The sequence below is a fragment of the Nyctibius grandis genome, chromosome 7 (genome assembly GCF_013368605.1).
Source record: "Nyctibius grandis isolate bNycGra1 chromosome 7, bNycGra1.pri, whole genome shotgun sequence".
Lineage (NCBI taxonomy): Eukaryota > Metazoa > Chordata > Aves > Nyctibiiformes > Nyctibiidae > Nyctibius > Nyctibius grandis.
This window is the reverse complement of record NC_090664.1, coordinates 36,387,164-36,404,707: the sequence shown is the minus strand read 5'-3', so window position 1 is coordinate 36,404,707 and position 17,544 is coordinate 36,387,164. Positions and strand designations below refer to the sequence as shown.

General features: G+C 38.9%; 1 protein-coding gene across 2 annotated transcripts in view; it reads right to left on the bottom strand.

The window, feature by feature from the left end:
- LOC137665622 (macrophage mannose receptor 1-like) overlaps nucleotides 1-17,544 on the bottom strand; it is a 68,519-nt gene that overhangs the window by 987 nt on the left and 49,988 nt on the right. The window contains exons 22-28 of one of the 2 annotated variants that reach the window (XM_068404873.1): nucleotides 15,551-15,720; nucleotides 13,825-13,927; nucleotides 12,714-12,943; nucleotides 11,470-11,635; nucleotides 9,806-9,958; nucleotides 5,854-5,970; nucleotides 3,766-3,939 (exon numbers count right to left, since the gene is read on the bottom strand). In XM_068404873.1, the coding sequence (XP_068260974.1) occupies nucleotides 3,766-3,939; nucleotides 5,854-5,970; nucleotides 9,806-9,958; nucleotides 11,470-11,635; nucleotides 12,714-12,943; nucleotides 13,825-13,927; nucleotides 15,551-15,720 (1,113 nt within the window). The remainder of the gene's footprint in view (nucleotides 1-3,765; nucleotides 3,940-5,853; nucleotides 5,971-9,805; nucleotides 9,959-11,469; nucleotides 11,636-12,713; nucleotides 12,944-13,824; nucleotides 13,928-15,550; nucleotides 15,721-17,544) is intronic. The other variant, XM_068404872.1, reaches the window with a different exon arrangement.

The window sequence follows — 17,544 nt, the reverse complement described above, 5'->3', positions numbered from 1 at the left end:
TCAAAGAGCTACATGGAGACAGACCCTGACATTAGTGTAAAACCACAAGAAAATCTACACAGCCTCTTCAAGACAGAGATGATCTAACATAATCCTCAATATAATTACAAATTCTTGCAGTATTTATCTTACATAAACATAGCAAGTGTAATAAATTTGGTTTGCCAAGAGACTTTAATAGCCTACCTACACAGACAACTGAAATCACTCATGAACTCCAAAATGTCTTAGCACGTATCACATCCAAACTATAATGTTCGTAGCTCATTTACAATTTAATATCTGGACCACAAACTCTGGCTTGCTGGGAAAACTGGGCCATGATTTAGGATGAAGATCCATATTTTGCCACATGGACATAAAGTCGGTCTGTAAATAAATCTTGAATCCTTGCATCATGTTTCATCCTGAAAAAGCTGGGCCCAGGAAGTTAAATTGTTTTACCAGTCACCCCACTTACACTGCCTGGCTTTATGAATAATCCAACAATCCCAACTTCCAAATATTTTCCAGAACTCTGCTGGAATGTCTGTTAGCCCAGCTAGTTTTACATCTAGAGACAAATATTACTTTATATCTAGCTCTTCAGAGTAAAACCAGACATGATTATTTGGATGTTTCCAAGAGTTTTTATCAAGAAAAGTATCTATTAATGCTCTTTACAATAAAAAGCATCTTGTTACTTGCCTGCACTATACCAGCATGCAAATCTATGGAAAACAGAGAAATTGGGAACTTTCTATACTTGCACACTTTTGAAGTGCTTGCTGGAGGCATTGCATGTTTGCTACGTTACATGTCATGTCCAGTTCTGGGCTCCCCAGTGCAAGAGAAGAGAGCATGAGCTACTGGAGGGAGTCTAGTGAAGGGCCACTAAGATGATGAAGGGACTGGAACATCTCTTACATGAGGAAAGGCTGGGAGAGCAGAAACTGTTTAGCCTAGAAGAGAAGGTTCAGAGGGATCTTATCAATGTATACAAACACTTGAAGAGAGGATGCAAAGATGACAGAGCCCAGCTCTTCTTAGTGGTGCCCAGTGACAGGACCAGAGGCAATGGGCACAAACTGAAATACAGGAGGTTCCTTCTGAACATCAGGAAACACTTTTTTACTGTGAGGGTGACCAAGCACTGGCACAGGCTGCCCAGGAAGGTTGTGGAGTCTCCAATCTTGGAATTATTCAAAAGCCATCTGAACTCAGTCCTGGGCAACTGGCTCTAGGTGGCCCTGCTTGAGCAGGAGGTTGGACCAGATGACCTACTGCCTTCATTTAGCCCACACCTGGGGCTAAACAATAACGGTTGCTCTCTCGCCTAATGTCTCTTCTCTGACCAAGGACAGGAATTGGGAAAAGGAGGGAGATTCATGGGTTAAAGTTAAACAGATTTAAACAAATAAAGAAACCAATATCAATAATAATACAAAACACACAAAATTATACTTCGCTACAGAGCCCTGGCAAGTTGCTCCAGAAATATCAGTCGTTGAGAACACAAAAGACATAGAAGAGGAAAGCAAAAGCAGACCTATTCCCCCCCTCCTAAGCTTTCCCTTTTGTATGAACTTGATGTTAATGATATAGAATACACCTGTGGGCCAGCGTGGGTCAGCTGCCCTGGGTTTAACTGCTAAGGGCCTTGACCACTATGGCTGGCCACAAACTGAAACAAAATCTAACAGAAACTTGATTCTATAAACTTTATCCCATGAACCAGGACACCTCCAGAGGTGCCTTCCTACCTCAACCATTCCGTGATTCTGTGAAGATAATGCTACCTTATGTCCAAAAGCACAGTGTAAAAAACAGTCTCGGAAATGTAACAACGAATAGGAAGAAATAATTTACATTATGCAAATTTGGAAAATAATATTCTGTCTGCATTGCTTCATTTGACTGGAAAATTTTTGGAATATAATAACCTAGGCACTTTTTCCTTGTTTCCCACCAAAAAATGTTGACTGACCAAGTTTGGTGTAGCACTGATCACACATATTACGCACATCCGTGTTGGTTTTTGGTATGAGATGAACTCATGCTAAACCTACCTACAAGCAGTTAAACATGCAGTATATTTAGCAATATGAATCTGCTATTCCTGAAAAGTGAGAGTGAGATGCCATGAACATAATATACCTAGTCACTATTTGTAGCACAACCAGCTAGCACCTGTTGAAGTGCTGAACAGCTCCTTAGAATACCTCTTTACTTAAGAAATAAAGTTAGATTATTTATGGAATAGAGCCACTACAAAATTTCAAATTACTAAGGTAAAAATCACCTCAAAAAATGGAACAGAAAATAGCACCTACTCTACAGGAAGACTTCAGTCACGGGTTTATGTTTGCAGCCTCTTCAGAAAACAGCAAACATAACAAGCCATAGCAAGTGCAACTAAGTAAAATCATGCTTCTAACACCCCATTTATTAGCCTATAGCTATTTAATACATTTTTTCAGTTCTGCAAGTGGAGCGTTATCACAGCTTTGCAAAACCGTGCCGAGCCAAGCTGCATTTCTACAACAGCGTAGGACTCCATTGTGTCCTGCTCCTGAGTGAGCAACTATATAGTCCTTGCATTGACACTGGCATTTGGCTGACTCCATGGCTTCCAGCTCAGGAGGCTAGACTGGCTGAAGCTAATCCTAAAAAAAGTAACTAGCTTGCATCCTCTTCAGCTCCTTGAAATGGCTCAGTATCAAAACAGGTGAATGCCAGTACTAGCACAAACAGGTGAGTTGAATGGTCAAAAAGGAAGGGTGGCCATTGATTTTAACACTTGTTACCTACATCTATGACTATTCTGGACAAAGAATGAAAATAAAGTGCCTTTTTGTTTGTCAGACAAGGTAAGTAGACTCTGAATGCATGGTTATATCTGATAGTTCTGCAGTATTTCCTGTAGAAGATACAGTCATCATTACAAGCATCTGAGTAAGTAAGAATAATGTTGCATGAGAGCAAATTTATGGAAAGGATAGCAGAATTTCTCTCATTTCCAGTCTTGTAGAGGAAGTGGGTATATTTCAGCTACTACGTGCATTTCACTCTTCTCAGTAAACATTAGTAAGGGATTTTGATATTGCAATACATGCAAGAAGAAATTATTAGGATGACTTTTAGGAAAACATATGCACTAGATGTCCTTACTGTCAAATTTGCACATTCAATTATTTCAGGACACCTGCAGTTTAGCGCATTCAGACTACATTATTTGCTTTGCTTTTCATTCATTCGTCTTATCAAAACAGGAGAACACAGAGACAAAAGGTCCAAAACTGTTCATTAATTCACAATTCATAAATACTTAATTCACAGAAACACTACTTCATACTCAGAAAATGCATGTACATGAGACTTCCAGAGGGAAATAAGCAAAGGGTATTCCCTGGGCTGAGCAGAGGGGATACTCTAAGGAACATATTTTCAAATAGATGAGACAAATTTGTGTGTGCAAAGCACAGTGCTAACTTTGTGATTACTCAATAACTATCTATACAGACCAGGCAAAGTTATATACACTTGGTACAGTTAAGATAGGAACACAATCTTTTTAAAACAATTCTGAAGGGACTTGAGCCCTGTCAGCCCTTCTACTTTCTGACAAGAGTTATTCTTTCTATTTGTTGGCATGCAAATGTGTATCCCTTGGCATTTATAAAACCTCAAAACACACAGCTAAAATGCACTGTGAGTAACGGCCTTCTACTAATACTAGCACACAAGAAGCACACACCATACATAAAACAAATTCATAAATGTAGCACTTACTTTTTGGTTTTTTACAAACATAGCCTTTGTAGGACGAGCAATAGATATTATTCCAGTATCCAGAGTTTGCATACATTTCAACGCAGTGCTCGTTTTGTTGAGGGGAAGGTTCTCCTACATTCCAGTTGACAAAATTCACTGCAGTGTTGTCTAGCCACAGCCATTCTCCTAAATGGAAAAACATTGAATATGGAAAAACAAGATTGTATCCATTTCCATCTTGACACCTGCTCCATATTTATTGCCTTCCTGAGAAATCTACTTGTGCCCAGTCTTGGAGACAGGCTGCTAGACTATTCAGATTTTTGGTCTGACACATCATGTTGCCCTTAAGTTTCTATGCAAATGATACAACGTCAATTTTTGGAAAATGGCAGGCCAGTCTGGCTTATGATGTTACAAAAGCAAGAAAGTTTAAAGAGGTATCTCCCACAATTTATTGCGATGGTGCAGTGTCAATTATTTATTCAGTTTATAGAAATTACTGATGTCAAAAGATAATTTATCTTCAACAAAATGCCCTTTCTTTCAGTAATTTTTAGGGAGGTTTTGTATTACTCTTTTCAAAGCCCACACTGAAGTCTTTCTAAGTCCAATTTTCTTCCATTTGTTTTTCAGCTTCTGCTCCTTCCCATTGACTTTACACACACTACTTTCCTCTTTAAAGATCTGTTTAAAAAATCTTGTGATCACTCTTGTTCATCTACGCTGGAACTTTGTGTCTCTTCCTTCCTGTTCCTTTTTTCTTTCTTTCTTTTAATAGAGTTATTTATTTAGAATAAATGTGCCCCTTGTGACTCTTAAGTTGTACTCAAACAAGCAAATTCTTAGACTCAGCATGAAAGCGATGTTTTGTTTTCTTATAAAAGTCTTAATATTTTGCCTTTTTTTTTTTTAATACCTGCCAACCCTTTGTGTCAGGCATGGCATCTGGATACAATCGCTTTTCCAAAGATACAAAATTTAGTTATGCAGTTATGCTGAAATCACTGTAATCACTATCTAGTAATACAACGACATGTACTTGCTGAAGCAGCTCTTGTGTTTAAGTTCACTGTAAGAACTGTATTGTTCTGCACCTGCTCTAGAATCCCTTTAAAAAACATTTCATCTGTCAATTAACCACATGAGTAAACCTCAGCTTTTCTTTATGTGTTATGCTTATAAATCACTACTCTCTTCAAATTCTTTCCTCCTCTACTGAAAACTTTCCCTTTTCCTGGTTAAGATTCAAGTAATGTAATTGAATACTTGTCTGCTTCACAACTGGTTTGTCATTGAAGTGGTTGAGCAAGCAGTTGTAAAAAAACCTCCAAAACTCAAGAAAATCCCACCCCAAGTCACCTGAACCATTCTGCAGTCCTGCTTCTGACATTGTTATACCAAAGATTTTAGCCTGAACAGCACAAGGCTGAAGTAACTTTTAGGTCTATCACAAAGACAGAAATACCTATTTAATTGAATACTAACTGTATTAATGAAAAAGCAATAATCAGCAATTTTAAGATTTAATTAAAGCAGCCTGTTGTCTCTTACCTTAACTTCCTTACAGTGAAGGCAGAAAACAGAAAAACTTGTGATACACAATTCTAAAGACAAAAACAATTCCAGCTTCAAAGTGAAGCTGTTCTGAGGGCCAGCTGTAACCAAAGATGGGTGACTGGTCATTCCAGGGTGGTGATGCCAAAGACTAGCCACATTATTCTCTAGCTCAAAAATTGGAGTATCTTAATGACAAGCATATCAACCCAGGGCCTCTCCACATTTGAGAAGAACCATTTGACTTTGGCTCAGCTCCCAACATGGTCCTGTCTGTACTCTGCTATATGCACCTTTGTGCCTTACTTTGTTGTGAATTACTTTTCTTGCTTTAAGATGAACTTTCTGTGCCTGATCTTTCTGTTATACGTTACTGGTTATTGCTTGACTACAATTGACGAGCTTCCCCTATAATGATAATATATTACCTTTTCTAATTTCACTTTTTGTGTATTACAGAAGTATAATGTGAAATTTTCAACACCCACGTCAAACAGCTTGTGACAATTATTCACCAAACAAAAAGATGTCAGAGGAAATTACCATCCACGTTTCTGTACATTCCTGTCCAAAAAGTTGATGTTTTCCCTTCAAGTGGCTCAATGGTGTATGCCAGAAAGTTGGCTTCAGCTGAGTCTTCAACTGACACCAAAGAGGCACCTGGAAGACACAGAGAAAAAAAAATGTCTTAGAGATGTAAGTTTCACAGTGGAAAGCATTCTCATTGTCCTGTCAAATGCCAGTCTTATTTTTGCCACTGATTATCTGTGCCAAATTCCAAAAGGAGTTTGAAGTTCAAACAAAAACTAACTTTGGATAATATCTTATGAAGGACTCTGGCATTGCTGCTGATGTATTTCCTGTCATTTCCATGACATTGAACTAGCATTTTGTTTGTTTCCTCATCCACTGGGAAATAGAAACATAATTGAACAACAGCTCTAGACAAAATACAACAGGCCAGTATGGTATTGACCATAAATTTATACTTTTTAAAAAAATGAAAAACACTCTAAACAAGATTAAAAGTTTTTAGTAAAAAGTATGTATAACTTCAGTCTGTACACTATATAACTTTGCATATTACTGATTAAATGTTTTCTGAGCCTTTGTACAGCTCATGTATAGCACAGACTTTGCTGACTTTCTGAAGCACAGTCCTTAGTGTAACTCTTCAATCAAGTCTAGGTTTTTTTCCTACATTCTCTTTATAGCCATCAGAGAAAGATCATCTTGGTCATCCAGGGCAGGTGCTGTTCAATATCTTTATAGATGATCTAGACGTAGGGATTGAGTGCACCCTCAGTAAATTTGCAGATGACACCAAGCTGGGTGGGAGTGTCGATCTGCTGGAGGGTAGGAAGGCCCTACAGAGGGATGTGGACAGGTTAGATAGATGGGCCGAGACCAACGGCATGAGGTTCAACAAGAACAAGTGCCAAGTCTTACACTTTGGCCGCAACAACCTGGCGGAAAGAGACCTGGGGGTGCTGATCGACAGCCAGCTAAACATGAGCCAGCAGTGTGCCCAGGTGGCCAAGAAGGCCAATGGCATCCTGGCCTCTATTAAGAACAGTGTAGCCAGCCGGTCTAGGGAAGTGATTGTCCCTCTGTACGCGGCACTGGTGAGGCCGCACCTTGAATACTGTGTCCAGTTCTGGGCCCCGCACTTCAAGAAAGATGTTGAGGTGTTGGAGTGAGTCCAGAGGAGGGCGACCAAGCTGGTGAAGGGTCTGGAGGGTCTGACCTATGAGGAAGATCTGAGGGAGCTGGGGTTGTTTAGCCTGGAGAAGAGGAGGCTCCGAGGTGACCTTATTGCAGTCTACAACTACCTGAAGGGAGGTTGTAGTGGAGTGGGAGTCAGCCTCTTCTCCCAGGCAACCAGTGATAGGACAAGAGGACATAGCCTCAGGCTTCGCCAGGGGAGGTTCAGGTTGGACATTAGGAAGTATTTCTTCTCAGAAAGGGTCATTAGACATTGGAAGGGGCTGCCCAGGGAGGTGGTGGAGTCACCATCTCTGGATGTGTTTAAGAAAAGACTGGACATGGCACTTAGTGCCATGGTCTAGTTGACATGGTGGTGTCAGGGCAATGGTTGGACTCGATGATCCCTGAGGTCCCTTCCAACCTGATTGATTCTGTGATTCTGTGATCTGTTGCCTATTTAGCGTAGTATCCTGTTAGTTATCCACACACACCACTAGGCATTCTGCCATAATGATTTATTCTGTATGATGCTCTAGCAAAGTCAAGAAGTCACAGCATGGAGCCAGCAGACACAATGAGCTACATGACTTTGTATGGAGTGGCATTAAACACTGGCAAAAGTGCATCTTCAGTTCTCTTTAGTGTGGGGCTGAAATCCAGTCAATAGGTATGGAGCAGTAGCTGTGTTTGGCACTTGACTGTTTTGATTAGGCTCTTGAATTTTTGAAGGTATTTTTTTCCCAGCTAAGGAAGGCACAGTTACAGAGAATGAAAATATAAAAGTCATTTGAATCACCGCTGAGCTACTGATAAACTCTACTGTGGTTCAGAATTCTACTATGGGTACGATATAATTGGAAAATGTCCAACTGCAAACAAAAACCAGAGTGCAAGCAGGGACAGCAGAACATAAGGGAACATGGAACGTTCCTCTTTTTCCACTGTAGTCTTTATGTTTTTCTAATTGTTCCTCTTTTACTGAATGGTATCTGATGTTTGGTTACTGTTAGGTTTTGTGATAAAAATCTTCACTGAACATCCACAAGGGAGCACAGAGAGACAATGGCAGACGGGGACCCCTTCCCTGGCTACTCCCAGGCCCATCTCAGGAGCCATCAGCCCATCACAGACCAATCTCCACAAGCCCAGAGGAGCAAAGAGGCACAATGGCAGGGGAAGAACCCAAATTATGGACTCAGAGGATGGAACATCCATGCTCAGGCCCCTCCTAAGGCTGTCGCAAGTCAACCTCAGCCCTAGTGTCCAGGCGTGAAACGCATTGAGACAAGTCAATGCCAGAGTACCTTTCAGACTGAGGGGAGTTACCCAGGGGTATGGGACATATGATGAGATAGAGAAGAGCATTTCAAGATTGCACAATTACTATGAGATGTTCAGGGGAGGAAACAAAGACAGGGAACCTGCTATCACATGCAACACCATCATTCAATTCCTCTCAAACTTCACCTTAAAACTCCTTCATTTATTTTCCCCACTGTTCTTATTGAAAGTCTGTTTCAGAAACTCAGTCCTCCAAAGAAAATAAATGTTATTTAATTTCTTGTACAAACTTATTCAAAATTACAATCATTCCACTTAAAGCAGAGAACTGCAGATAACAGCTGTTATGTGCACAGCTGTCAAGGTACTTTTGACTATGAGTAACTAAGAACATACATTGCAGCTTTCAAAGACACCATCTGTCATGTCAACAAAAGAACTCAGAAGACTGTATGGAAATGGGTCACACTGTAACAATTGTCATAGTCTTAAAGACTGAGTTACAGCAAGTGTTGCATTATGGAGACTTTTCTATATTTAAAAGTATATTATCAAGTATCTTCACCCAAATATTATGCAAATGTTGATGTGGAGAATATAGTAAGATTTAAAGAACCTATACCAAATCTTGAACCTTCCCTCAAAAATACTAGTTTCTCAAACTAGACCTGGCAACATACTAGTTCAAGAGAACCCAAGAATTAACCTGAGTACTAGCAGAAGGAGTAAGATTCTTCTTACCCAGCTCTAGGTGTCGATATTTGACATGGGTTTCACTGGCAGGTTTATTATCAGTGCAGACATAATCAATTCAGTCAGTGGAGTTCAGGGTGCAATTCACCCGATCAAATATCAATATATACTTCCAGTGAAGATAAATCTGAATTCAGTTCCACTGACAGCATGAACAAGATCTCTGCATACTCTAATGGGAGGTCAGACACCTAAGCTGCATTGCCACCAATGCTATAGACACCAGTGCTTTAGACATACAAAGTCCAGCATAATGAATCTTACATCACTTTCCCAGAGAACAAATGTGCAAGAATGAAGCAACACAACAACCCTACTTTCCTACTACATTATTCAGCCTGGAGAGCTGTAACTTTCATTCCAGTGGCATAAAACTGCAATAATCAAGGGAGGAATTAGATCAGGAATAGAAAAGACAGAAAATGCCATTAAAATAAGATTTAGTGACGGGTGTGGATGAGGCTGTCTACCTCCTAGTAGGGTCAAAGGACAAAGTTTCTGCTTTTGTGAACTTCACTCCAGACCACATAGCTCCTCTATTGCCTGGTCCCACACACATGAAAGACTGTGTGTGCTCCTTGTAGACAGCTATTTTCCATCTCCTCCCAAATTAGGGCAATAATTGGATGCGACTGTCTTGTCCAACACTTGTACCATCCTTGAAATCACAAAAATACATAGCACATGTTCAGCTTTCCATAGAGAGGAAAAACAAGTCAGAGAGATGTGCTCTTTGATTAAGGAGGGTACTTACCTAGTCGAAGACATTCTAAAGACGCCTGGGCCCAGTTTCTTGTAGATGAAGACTCAATGTAGTAGCAATGACCTCGGAAAGGGATCCAAGACTTGTGTCCTTCTGATTCAGGGCACTTTCCCGGAAGCTGAGGGGGCTCAGTGGGAGCTTGAACTATTTAAAAAAAATTTTTTTTAAAAAGCACAAAATTTAAAGAAACAGCTTTTTATACATTCTTTTATCATTAATAGATTATTCTAACCAAATGTTGGAAAACACACTCAGGTCTTCAAAAAAAAGTAATCTTGATAGTCTATACCACTTACTACAACACAATAACAGGAAAAAGTCCTAAAACTATGAACAAAAAGTACTGTGACTGTAGTCTCAAGAAATCTAATTTAGCGAAGAATCCAAGCATACTTTTAATGCGTTCTTAAGTTCAGCTCAACTCTACTCACAAATGTATTTTCACACCTGGCTGCTTTGCTGAATTAGGGCCCATATGAACTCGGTCTTACGGGTTGTGACCTAATATCATGGAATGCAGAAGGTATTATCAGATGATAGTAACAGGAGTTTCAGGCCAAAAACATAAGAGAAGGTGACCTGAAGAAGTATCCTTAAACATTTCTATACCACTTGTAGTTTGTTATTCTGGGCTGTATCAAAAGCAGCATGGCCAGCAGGTCAAGGGAGGTGATTCTTCCCCTGTACTCCATTCTGGTGAGACACCACCTGCAGTACTGCGTCCAGCTCTGGAGTCCTCAGCACAAGAAAGACATGGACCTGTTGGAGTAGGTCCAGAGGAGGGCCACAAAAATAATCAGAGGAATGCAACACCTCTCCTATGAAGACAGGCTGAGAGAGTTGGGGTTGCTCAGCCTGGAGAAGAGAAGGCTCCAGGGAGACCTTATTGCAGCCTTTCAGTACTTAAAGGGGGCCTATAAGAAAGACAGGGGCAAACTTTTTAGCAGGGCACAAAAGGTAATAGTTTTAAACTAAAAGAAGGTAGATTTAGAGTAGATATAAGGAAGAAATTTTTTACAGTGAGGGTGGTGAGACACTGGAACAGGTTGCCGAGAGAGGTGGTAGATGCCCCATCCCTGGAAACATTCAAGGTCAGGTTGGACGGGTCTCTGAGCAACCTGATCGAGTTGAAGATGTCCCTGCTCATTGCAGCAGGGGTTGGACTAGATGACCTTTAAAGGTCCATTCCAACCGAAACTATTCTATGATTCTATGACTCTAAAAGGAAAAGCTGGAAAGCTGTTATAAGTAAACATTCCTTGTGACACCTTATGGCTTGGTCATTCATCTCTTCCCCCTTCAGCACCAAACCTGTGTGACTACTACCGAATTTTCATTACCTTTTGATTTTTGAGGTTTTTGGTCTTGCATACTTAATATCAGAATAAATAGCAGAGTAACATGAGTCTAAGATTTGCAAAATGTATCTAATATTATTAAAGTGATGGGTATTCATAGTCACACAGCTCTCTCTTAATATGTGTTGGCCCTCATTTTAAAGCAGCCCCATTCAACCCAAGTAAATAATAATGATTTCATCTATTTAGCTCTTGAAATAAAAAAAAGCATCTAAGTATATATCAGCAGACCACTCAGCACAATGAACTCTAAAGAGATAATCATTGTAATTGCAATGGTTAGATACAAGTTTTTACCATCAGGTCTTTTGCAAACAGAGAAGTAACTTTCATTGCAGGATCCTGTCTTCCAGGCTCCAGTAACGTCTAGATAGACACAGCCTATTTTCTGCTTTGGCTCCCCTTCAGCCCATTTAGTATACTTCATTCTCCAGTTATCAATCCATTCATAACGCCCATTGGTCTAAGAACAAAACAAATCAACAAGAATTATTAAATTCTAAGCATTAGCCATTCATTTGTCAGTCAAATGTCTGTCTATGCAGCACCTTGTGCTAGAAGGGTTTTTTTAGAAATCAGTAACAAATAAAAATGGCTCAAACTTTTAAATTTATGTTGTGACAAGCATCTATTCATTGAGAAAAACAGCAGCGCAACAAATGCTTTTCAGCAAAAGGAAATGCAGAGTAAGTGACACTGAATTTATTTTGAACTTAACAAAACTGTTAATTTGGGACTAACAAAAATTTCATTTAAAATAATTTGTAGGAATGAAAGTCTGATGACTAATTTTTGTACTATCTGTTTCCCCCCAGATTTCAAGAAATGTAGATTATTTTAACTTAAAGTATATTTAAAAACTTAATCATTTCCCACCAAAGCTGGTGAATTCAGTGAATCATCCTGTTGATTAGGTTAGGGGAATCTTTTCATTTTTAGGAAGTGGTGTATTATGTTCACTCATTTGTATTTCTTTCATGTGCTCAGCCAAATGGAGTGAATGTGGGACGAGTGTCTGTGCCAAGAAGGGTGGTGTATTTTAACATTCAGAAAGTATCAAAATATCAAAGAACTGGGAGAGGAGAGACAAATAAAATTAAATTAGGTAAACCAATTAATTATTTGCCTAACTATCCTCAAAAATGTTGAAAGAGTCATCACAACAGCACCTTATTCTATTTCTGAAAATTAGGTCCTGTTATTTAGAATACTTTCCACTGTACATCTTGAGATATGTGGATTTTATCTCAAATACACCATATATACAAGAGATGTTTCAAGATGCTAGCCTAAAGTGTCTTGTTTGCAAGTGCAGAGAGTGTAATACCACAAAAAAAATGTGAGAAACGTGTAATATATACAATTTAATCAGAGTAATGGAAGAGGATGGACTCCTACCTGTAAATCTGACAGCCCATAAGAGTATTTAGGACCAAGATATAAACTTATAAGATACAGTAAAGAGAGAGAGTAAGACTTTTCAGTTCCTGATTTGTCCATAAGAGAAGCACCATCATGTTCAATTGGTTTGATGTTCTTACCACATTACTGTTAAGGCCAATCCACATAGGCACCCCATACTTTAATATCTTTAGCCACAGGAACGAATGACTGTAGGGGTCTAAGACACTGGAAAGGTCAAATTGATCACGTTTGCAGTTTTTTCGGGCATCCTCCCATTTCATTTTGGTATGGATGAACAAATAACTACTGTTACCATAACGGATAATGCTGGATGGGGATGAACTTGTCGAAGGCAGAAACTCAGCATCTGTAAAATAAAGGATGAAAAGAGACTCATATACTTGTTCAAAAGTGGATTATGATTTCACTGTGGTTGCAAATAGAATTAAACAAAAGCCTTTTTTCTTGATTTCATATTCCCTGACTTTTGATCAGCATGGGTTAGATGCGCTATTCTTTAAGCTAGCATCAGTAGTAAAAATCAATTACAAAGCTATAGAAAGGAAAAGAGCTGCTTAAAGCAACTTCTGACAAGGAGCAAAGGAGCATTCTGTGTAATCCTCCAGAACAGTATTACTGAAATGAATTAGGATTAGATTAGGTCATAACTTCTTTAATAAAATATTTTTTCATCAAAATAAATGCTTTGCTGAGAATGTGTTGTTTTCCAGTGATTTTTTTTTTGCGAGAGAAAAGGAAAACTCCACAACAGACCAGTCCTTAAAAATCAATCAGGTACTTAAATTCAGGTTTTCACTGCTTTTTAGTTTCCTTTTTGAAGGTGAATTAGCTCAAGTTTGGTGCGGGTGAGTTACAGTTGCACTCCAGATAGTTCATGCTACATATACTAGACAGTATTTTCCAGAACATGTTTTGAAAGCCAATGTGTTCAGAAAATGACAGACAAAATCACGGAACAAATATCATGTCAAGGGTCATATTAAACACAAAGATGCAGATACAAATTCCAGCTCAGGAAGGTAGCAACATGGCAGTTACTGGGAAAGGTCAGCTGAGAGTACTGACTCTAACTGGACCTCTGACGCATATGACCTTTGTGTTCCTGACTGAAAAACAATTTGTGGACCTATCTTTATTGGAAGTGAAATAATGTTGAAATCCACACACCCAAGCAATTCCCTGAAAAAACATAGGGTTTGATTGTGTTTTAACTAAAAAGACAAGTACCTGCATTAATTTGGCATATATATCCTCTGTTGTTATCACAACTCTCATCAGCCCACTTCCCTGCTTCCTTAACAGGATTGTTTCTCATGACAACACAATCAGCCTCGAGGCAAAAAGACATAAAATCAGTTACAAGTAGCTAGAAGAAGCAAATACAAAACTTTCATCCCTCTTTTGCATCTTCAGACACAAGTAATGCTGTAGTTTTACTCTCATATCCTTCTAACGTTTAACAGCATAAGTTTTATGATATGGAGGTTCTGTTCCTCTTGCACTTCACAAATTTCTTAACGTTGCTCTCTCTTGTGCAATTTGGGGTGCATAAGCAGATGAGAGAAATTCCGGTATTCTCGTATCTCCAGGCATACAGCATGGAGAGAAGGAAAGCCGCAGACAATTTAAGGAGAAGTCAACTATTGTAGAAAAGACCAGTTAACTTTACCCCAGAAAAAACCCTGGACCCGCAATGGGCAATGCAAAATTTCTGACATATCAATCTCTTCAAATATATTGTTGCAAGCTACAATAGTACACACAGCAAAATTAGAACAGTGATGAACACAAAAGGCTGCATGTGTACAAATGGTTTTGTGCAGTGAAGTATCCATATTTATTTTATTCTATCTACTTCTTTGGTTTTGCTGTCCAGGAGGAGATGCACAGAGAAACACTTCATTTGTGAGTGAAACGCATTAGGATTCAAATCTTTGAATAGTTGCATAGTATTAACTATGATAACTTACTTTTTGCTAAGGTCAAGTAAACTTACAAATAAATCTGACATTTATAAAATAGGGACTTTATATGTTTTCACAGAAGAATTCACAGAAATCCTACTACTTTTCATAAAAAGAAAAAAATATATATTATTCCTCCCAGAAGTAACATTTTAAAGATGTTCTCTTTTGAACTCCGAATTCTTCTAAATTTTCTCTCTCCGTTAGAGATAAGAAGCTCAGAGGTGCTACTTTCAAAAACAGGAAAAAGGACATTATACATAAAAACAAGAGTTCTACATCAAAAATGGCATTCAAGAGAAATAGAGCTAGTACTATAATGTGCTGTAGTTCCATAGTACAGAACTATCTAAACACATAAGATCAGAGAGAGGAACTCTATGACCTATCATCAGATCAGTTTGTATGACAGAGAAATAGGGGAAGTGATTTTCTTTTTTTTTTTTTGTCTTTAAAACTGAATGGCTGTCTTTTTATAGAGGTATGTCTTTCCGCAAATGTGACTGGCAGAATTTGCTTCTATGATGTAAGACACGGCTGTTTGAGGGGAATGTTTGTAAGTGCCCCTTGCAAGCTACAGGCCAACTGAGAAACCTGCTAAGTTCAGGCACAACTGCGCTCAGAGGACTAGGAGGATGTGCTCATTCGGTGTGCTTTTGGGGCAAATGCCACGAGGCAGGAATCCCACTGTTCTCTTTACCAGAGCCTATGAGAGAATGTGGGGTGAGCACAGAAGCAATGTAGCTTTCACAGACACAGAGAATCCAAATCTGAAAAAAGTCTTTGTATGAGCACTTCACAGATTCTGTCACCAGCTAATACAGCAACTGCCCAAGGACTCAAAACCATTCACTCTCTTTGGATTTATATTTGACATGTATAAAAGTATGAAAGTAATAAGTCAAGCAGTAACATGTCTCAAATCTCAACAAATGCATAAATGCAACCTAGAATCAAATTTCAGTGAACAATTTGTGATTGCTATTTACCTGGCCATCATATGAGTATAAATCCATGTGTCCTGATGGGAAGCCTTTGGCCCAGTTTGTAAAGTAAACTCCTGTTCCATCTGTCCAGAGGAACCTCATTTCATGATTTATATCATTTAATCCAATCCATGTATCAGTAACAAAATCTTTCATATGGAAGGTCAGGAAAGCTAGGGTGAAAAAAAGGCAAAGAAAAAGAGAAATACTTTTAATGAAGAACAATTGAAATGTTTGGCCTCACTGAGTCTAGTGATATTAAATATTTTTTCTGAAATACAGAACACTTTCTTGTTGACAACACATGCAGGTAAGATGAAAAGGAGGTTACTTTTGAGTTTAATGAACAGGGAACCAGATATATAACTGTGGCTTGGGGCAAAATACTTCAGCTAAGTATCTAACCTAGTATTGGGATGAATCCCAAAAGCATGAAAAATCCCATGCTTTTTATAATGTCTCAAGACACTTTTGAATCCTAGTCCCACAGCTGACTTAGAAATATACAGCCATGTATACCACATACATTTTTGATAATCCCACCAGAGTGGTTACCTCCTAATGGCATCATACAGACAGCACCATTAAGCACCTAGAACTTGTGCACCTGCACAAGTAGTGCTGTTATAGAACTGTGAGAGTGTTTCTTCTCTCCCTGGAACACCCGGGCAATAGCCTGCATTGTCTTAGTAGGGAGCAGAATGCACAAGAGACATGCTCAAAATGAGTCTCAACAGAACTATTCATCACAAGCAAAGCAATTACCACAGCTTTGCACAGTCCAGGAAGGTGCTTGTGTGTCTTAGCTAGCGTGGTTAGCTCACAAATAGAGCAGGCTAGGTCAGATGGCATTCATCAACCCACTAATCCACAATACATCAAACACTGATAAAATGAACATATCATGGCTTTTGCCAACTGCAACAGTCATTGTTATGAGCCTACTCTTCTCTGCAAACAATAGATGAATTTCTGTCTGCTCTATCAACCGTTCACCTTTCTTTAGTCTTTTAAAATGAACGCAACTTACACTTCCAGAAATGAAACCTGTAGATTTCTTTGCCAAATGTTAGCACTGCTGTTCTGCCAGAAACTGTAACAGGAACTCAAGCCTTTATGCCCCTATTGCCAGCAATAACAACAGTTCCGTGCTAATAGCTTTATTGCTCATTTCTCTTTTACCTAGAATTCAAGCCCTGTGCATGAACCACCTGAAATCTGTACTGCAGAAATTATGTTGGATAAGAACTTAAATATGTTTGAAAAGTGAAAGTTTGATTCTTCATCTCTTCACATGTGAAAAACATAACTAGTACTAAGTTCCTGTCAGCAGTCTAATTTTAAACTATTTAATTGCTCAAACTACAACACAGACTTGTTTTACAGTGATTGATATTTCAGTATGCTATTTGCAGTTCACAAACAGTATGTGTTGTGCAACATCTGTCTCTCATCACTGTAGTATAAAACAGCATCTCTAAAAAGAGGGTGTTATTAACATCTATCAAAATCTTCCCCAATTTTTAATTTGAATGCATGCTGTGTTTATTCAAGCATGAGGTAATTTCCCTCTGCTCATCTCCCCCAGTCAGGGATGCAGCTCTTAAGTTCACTAAAACAAGCTCCTCTAGTGCAAAGAATGGTACATCTATGTGGTGAGTTGTGGGTAGGTGTACGAGCCATCAAATCTCTGCCCCAAGCTGCTCAGAGACAGCAAGTTCTGATACTAAAGGTGTTCTGCTTGAGTTAATAGGAAAGCCATGCAGTGAGTTAATGCCACCTAGTGAAACTACATCATTTGCAACGGAACTTGCTGGGTCTAGCTGGCATCATGCGTAAGCATAAAAAGCGCTACTTTGGCTGCCAGGACAATATACACGCATATATATATCTAAGCCAACATTAAAATTCGGTAGATTCAGGCGAAGACTTCATTGTAAATTTCTAAAAATTATATGGTTTGGAACAAAAATCAGATGTGCAGTCATTATTCAAAT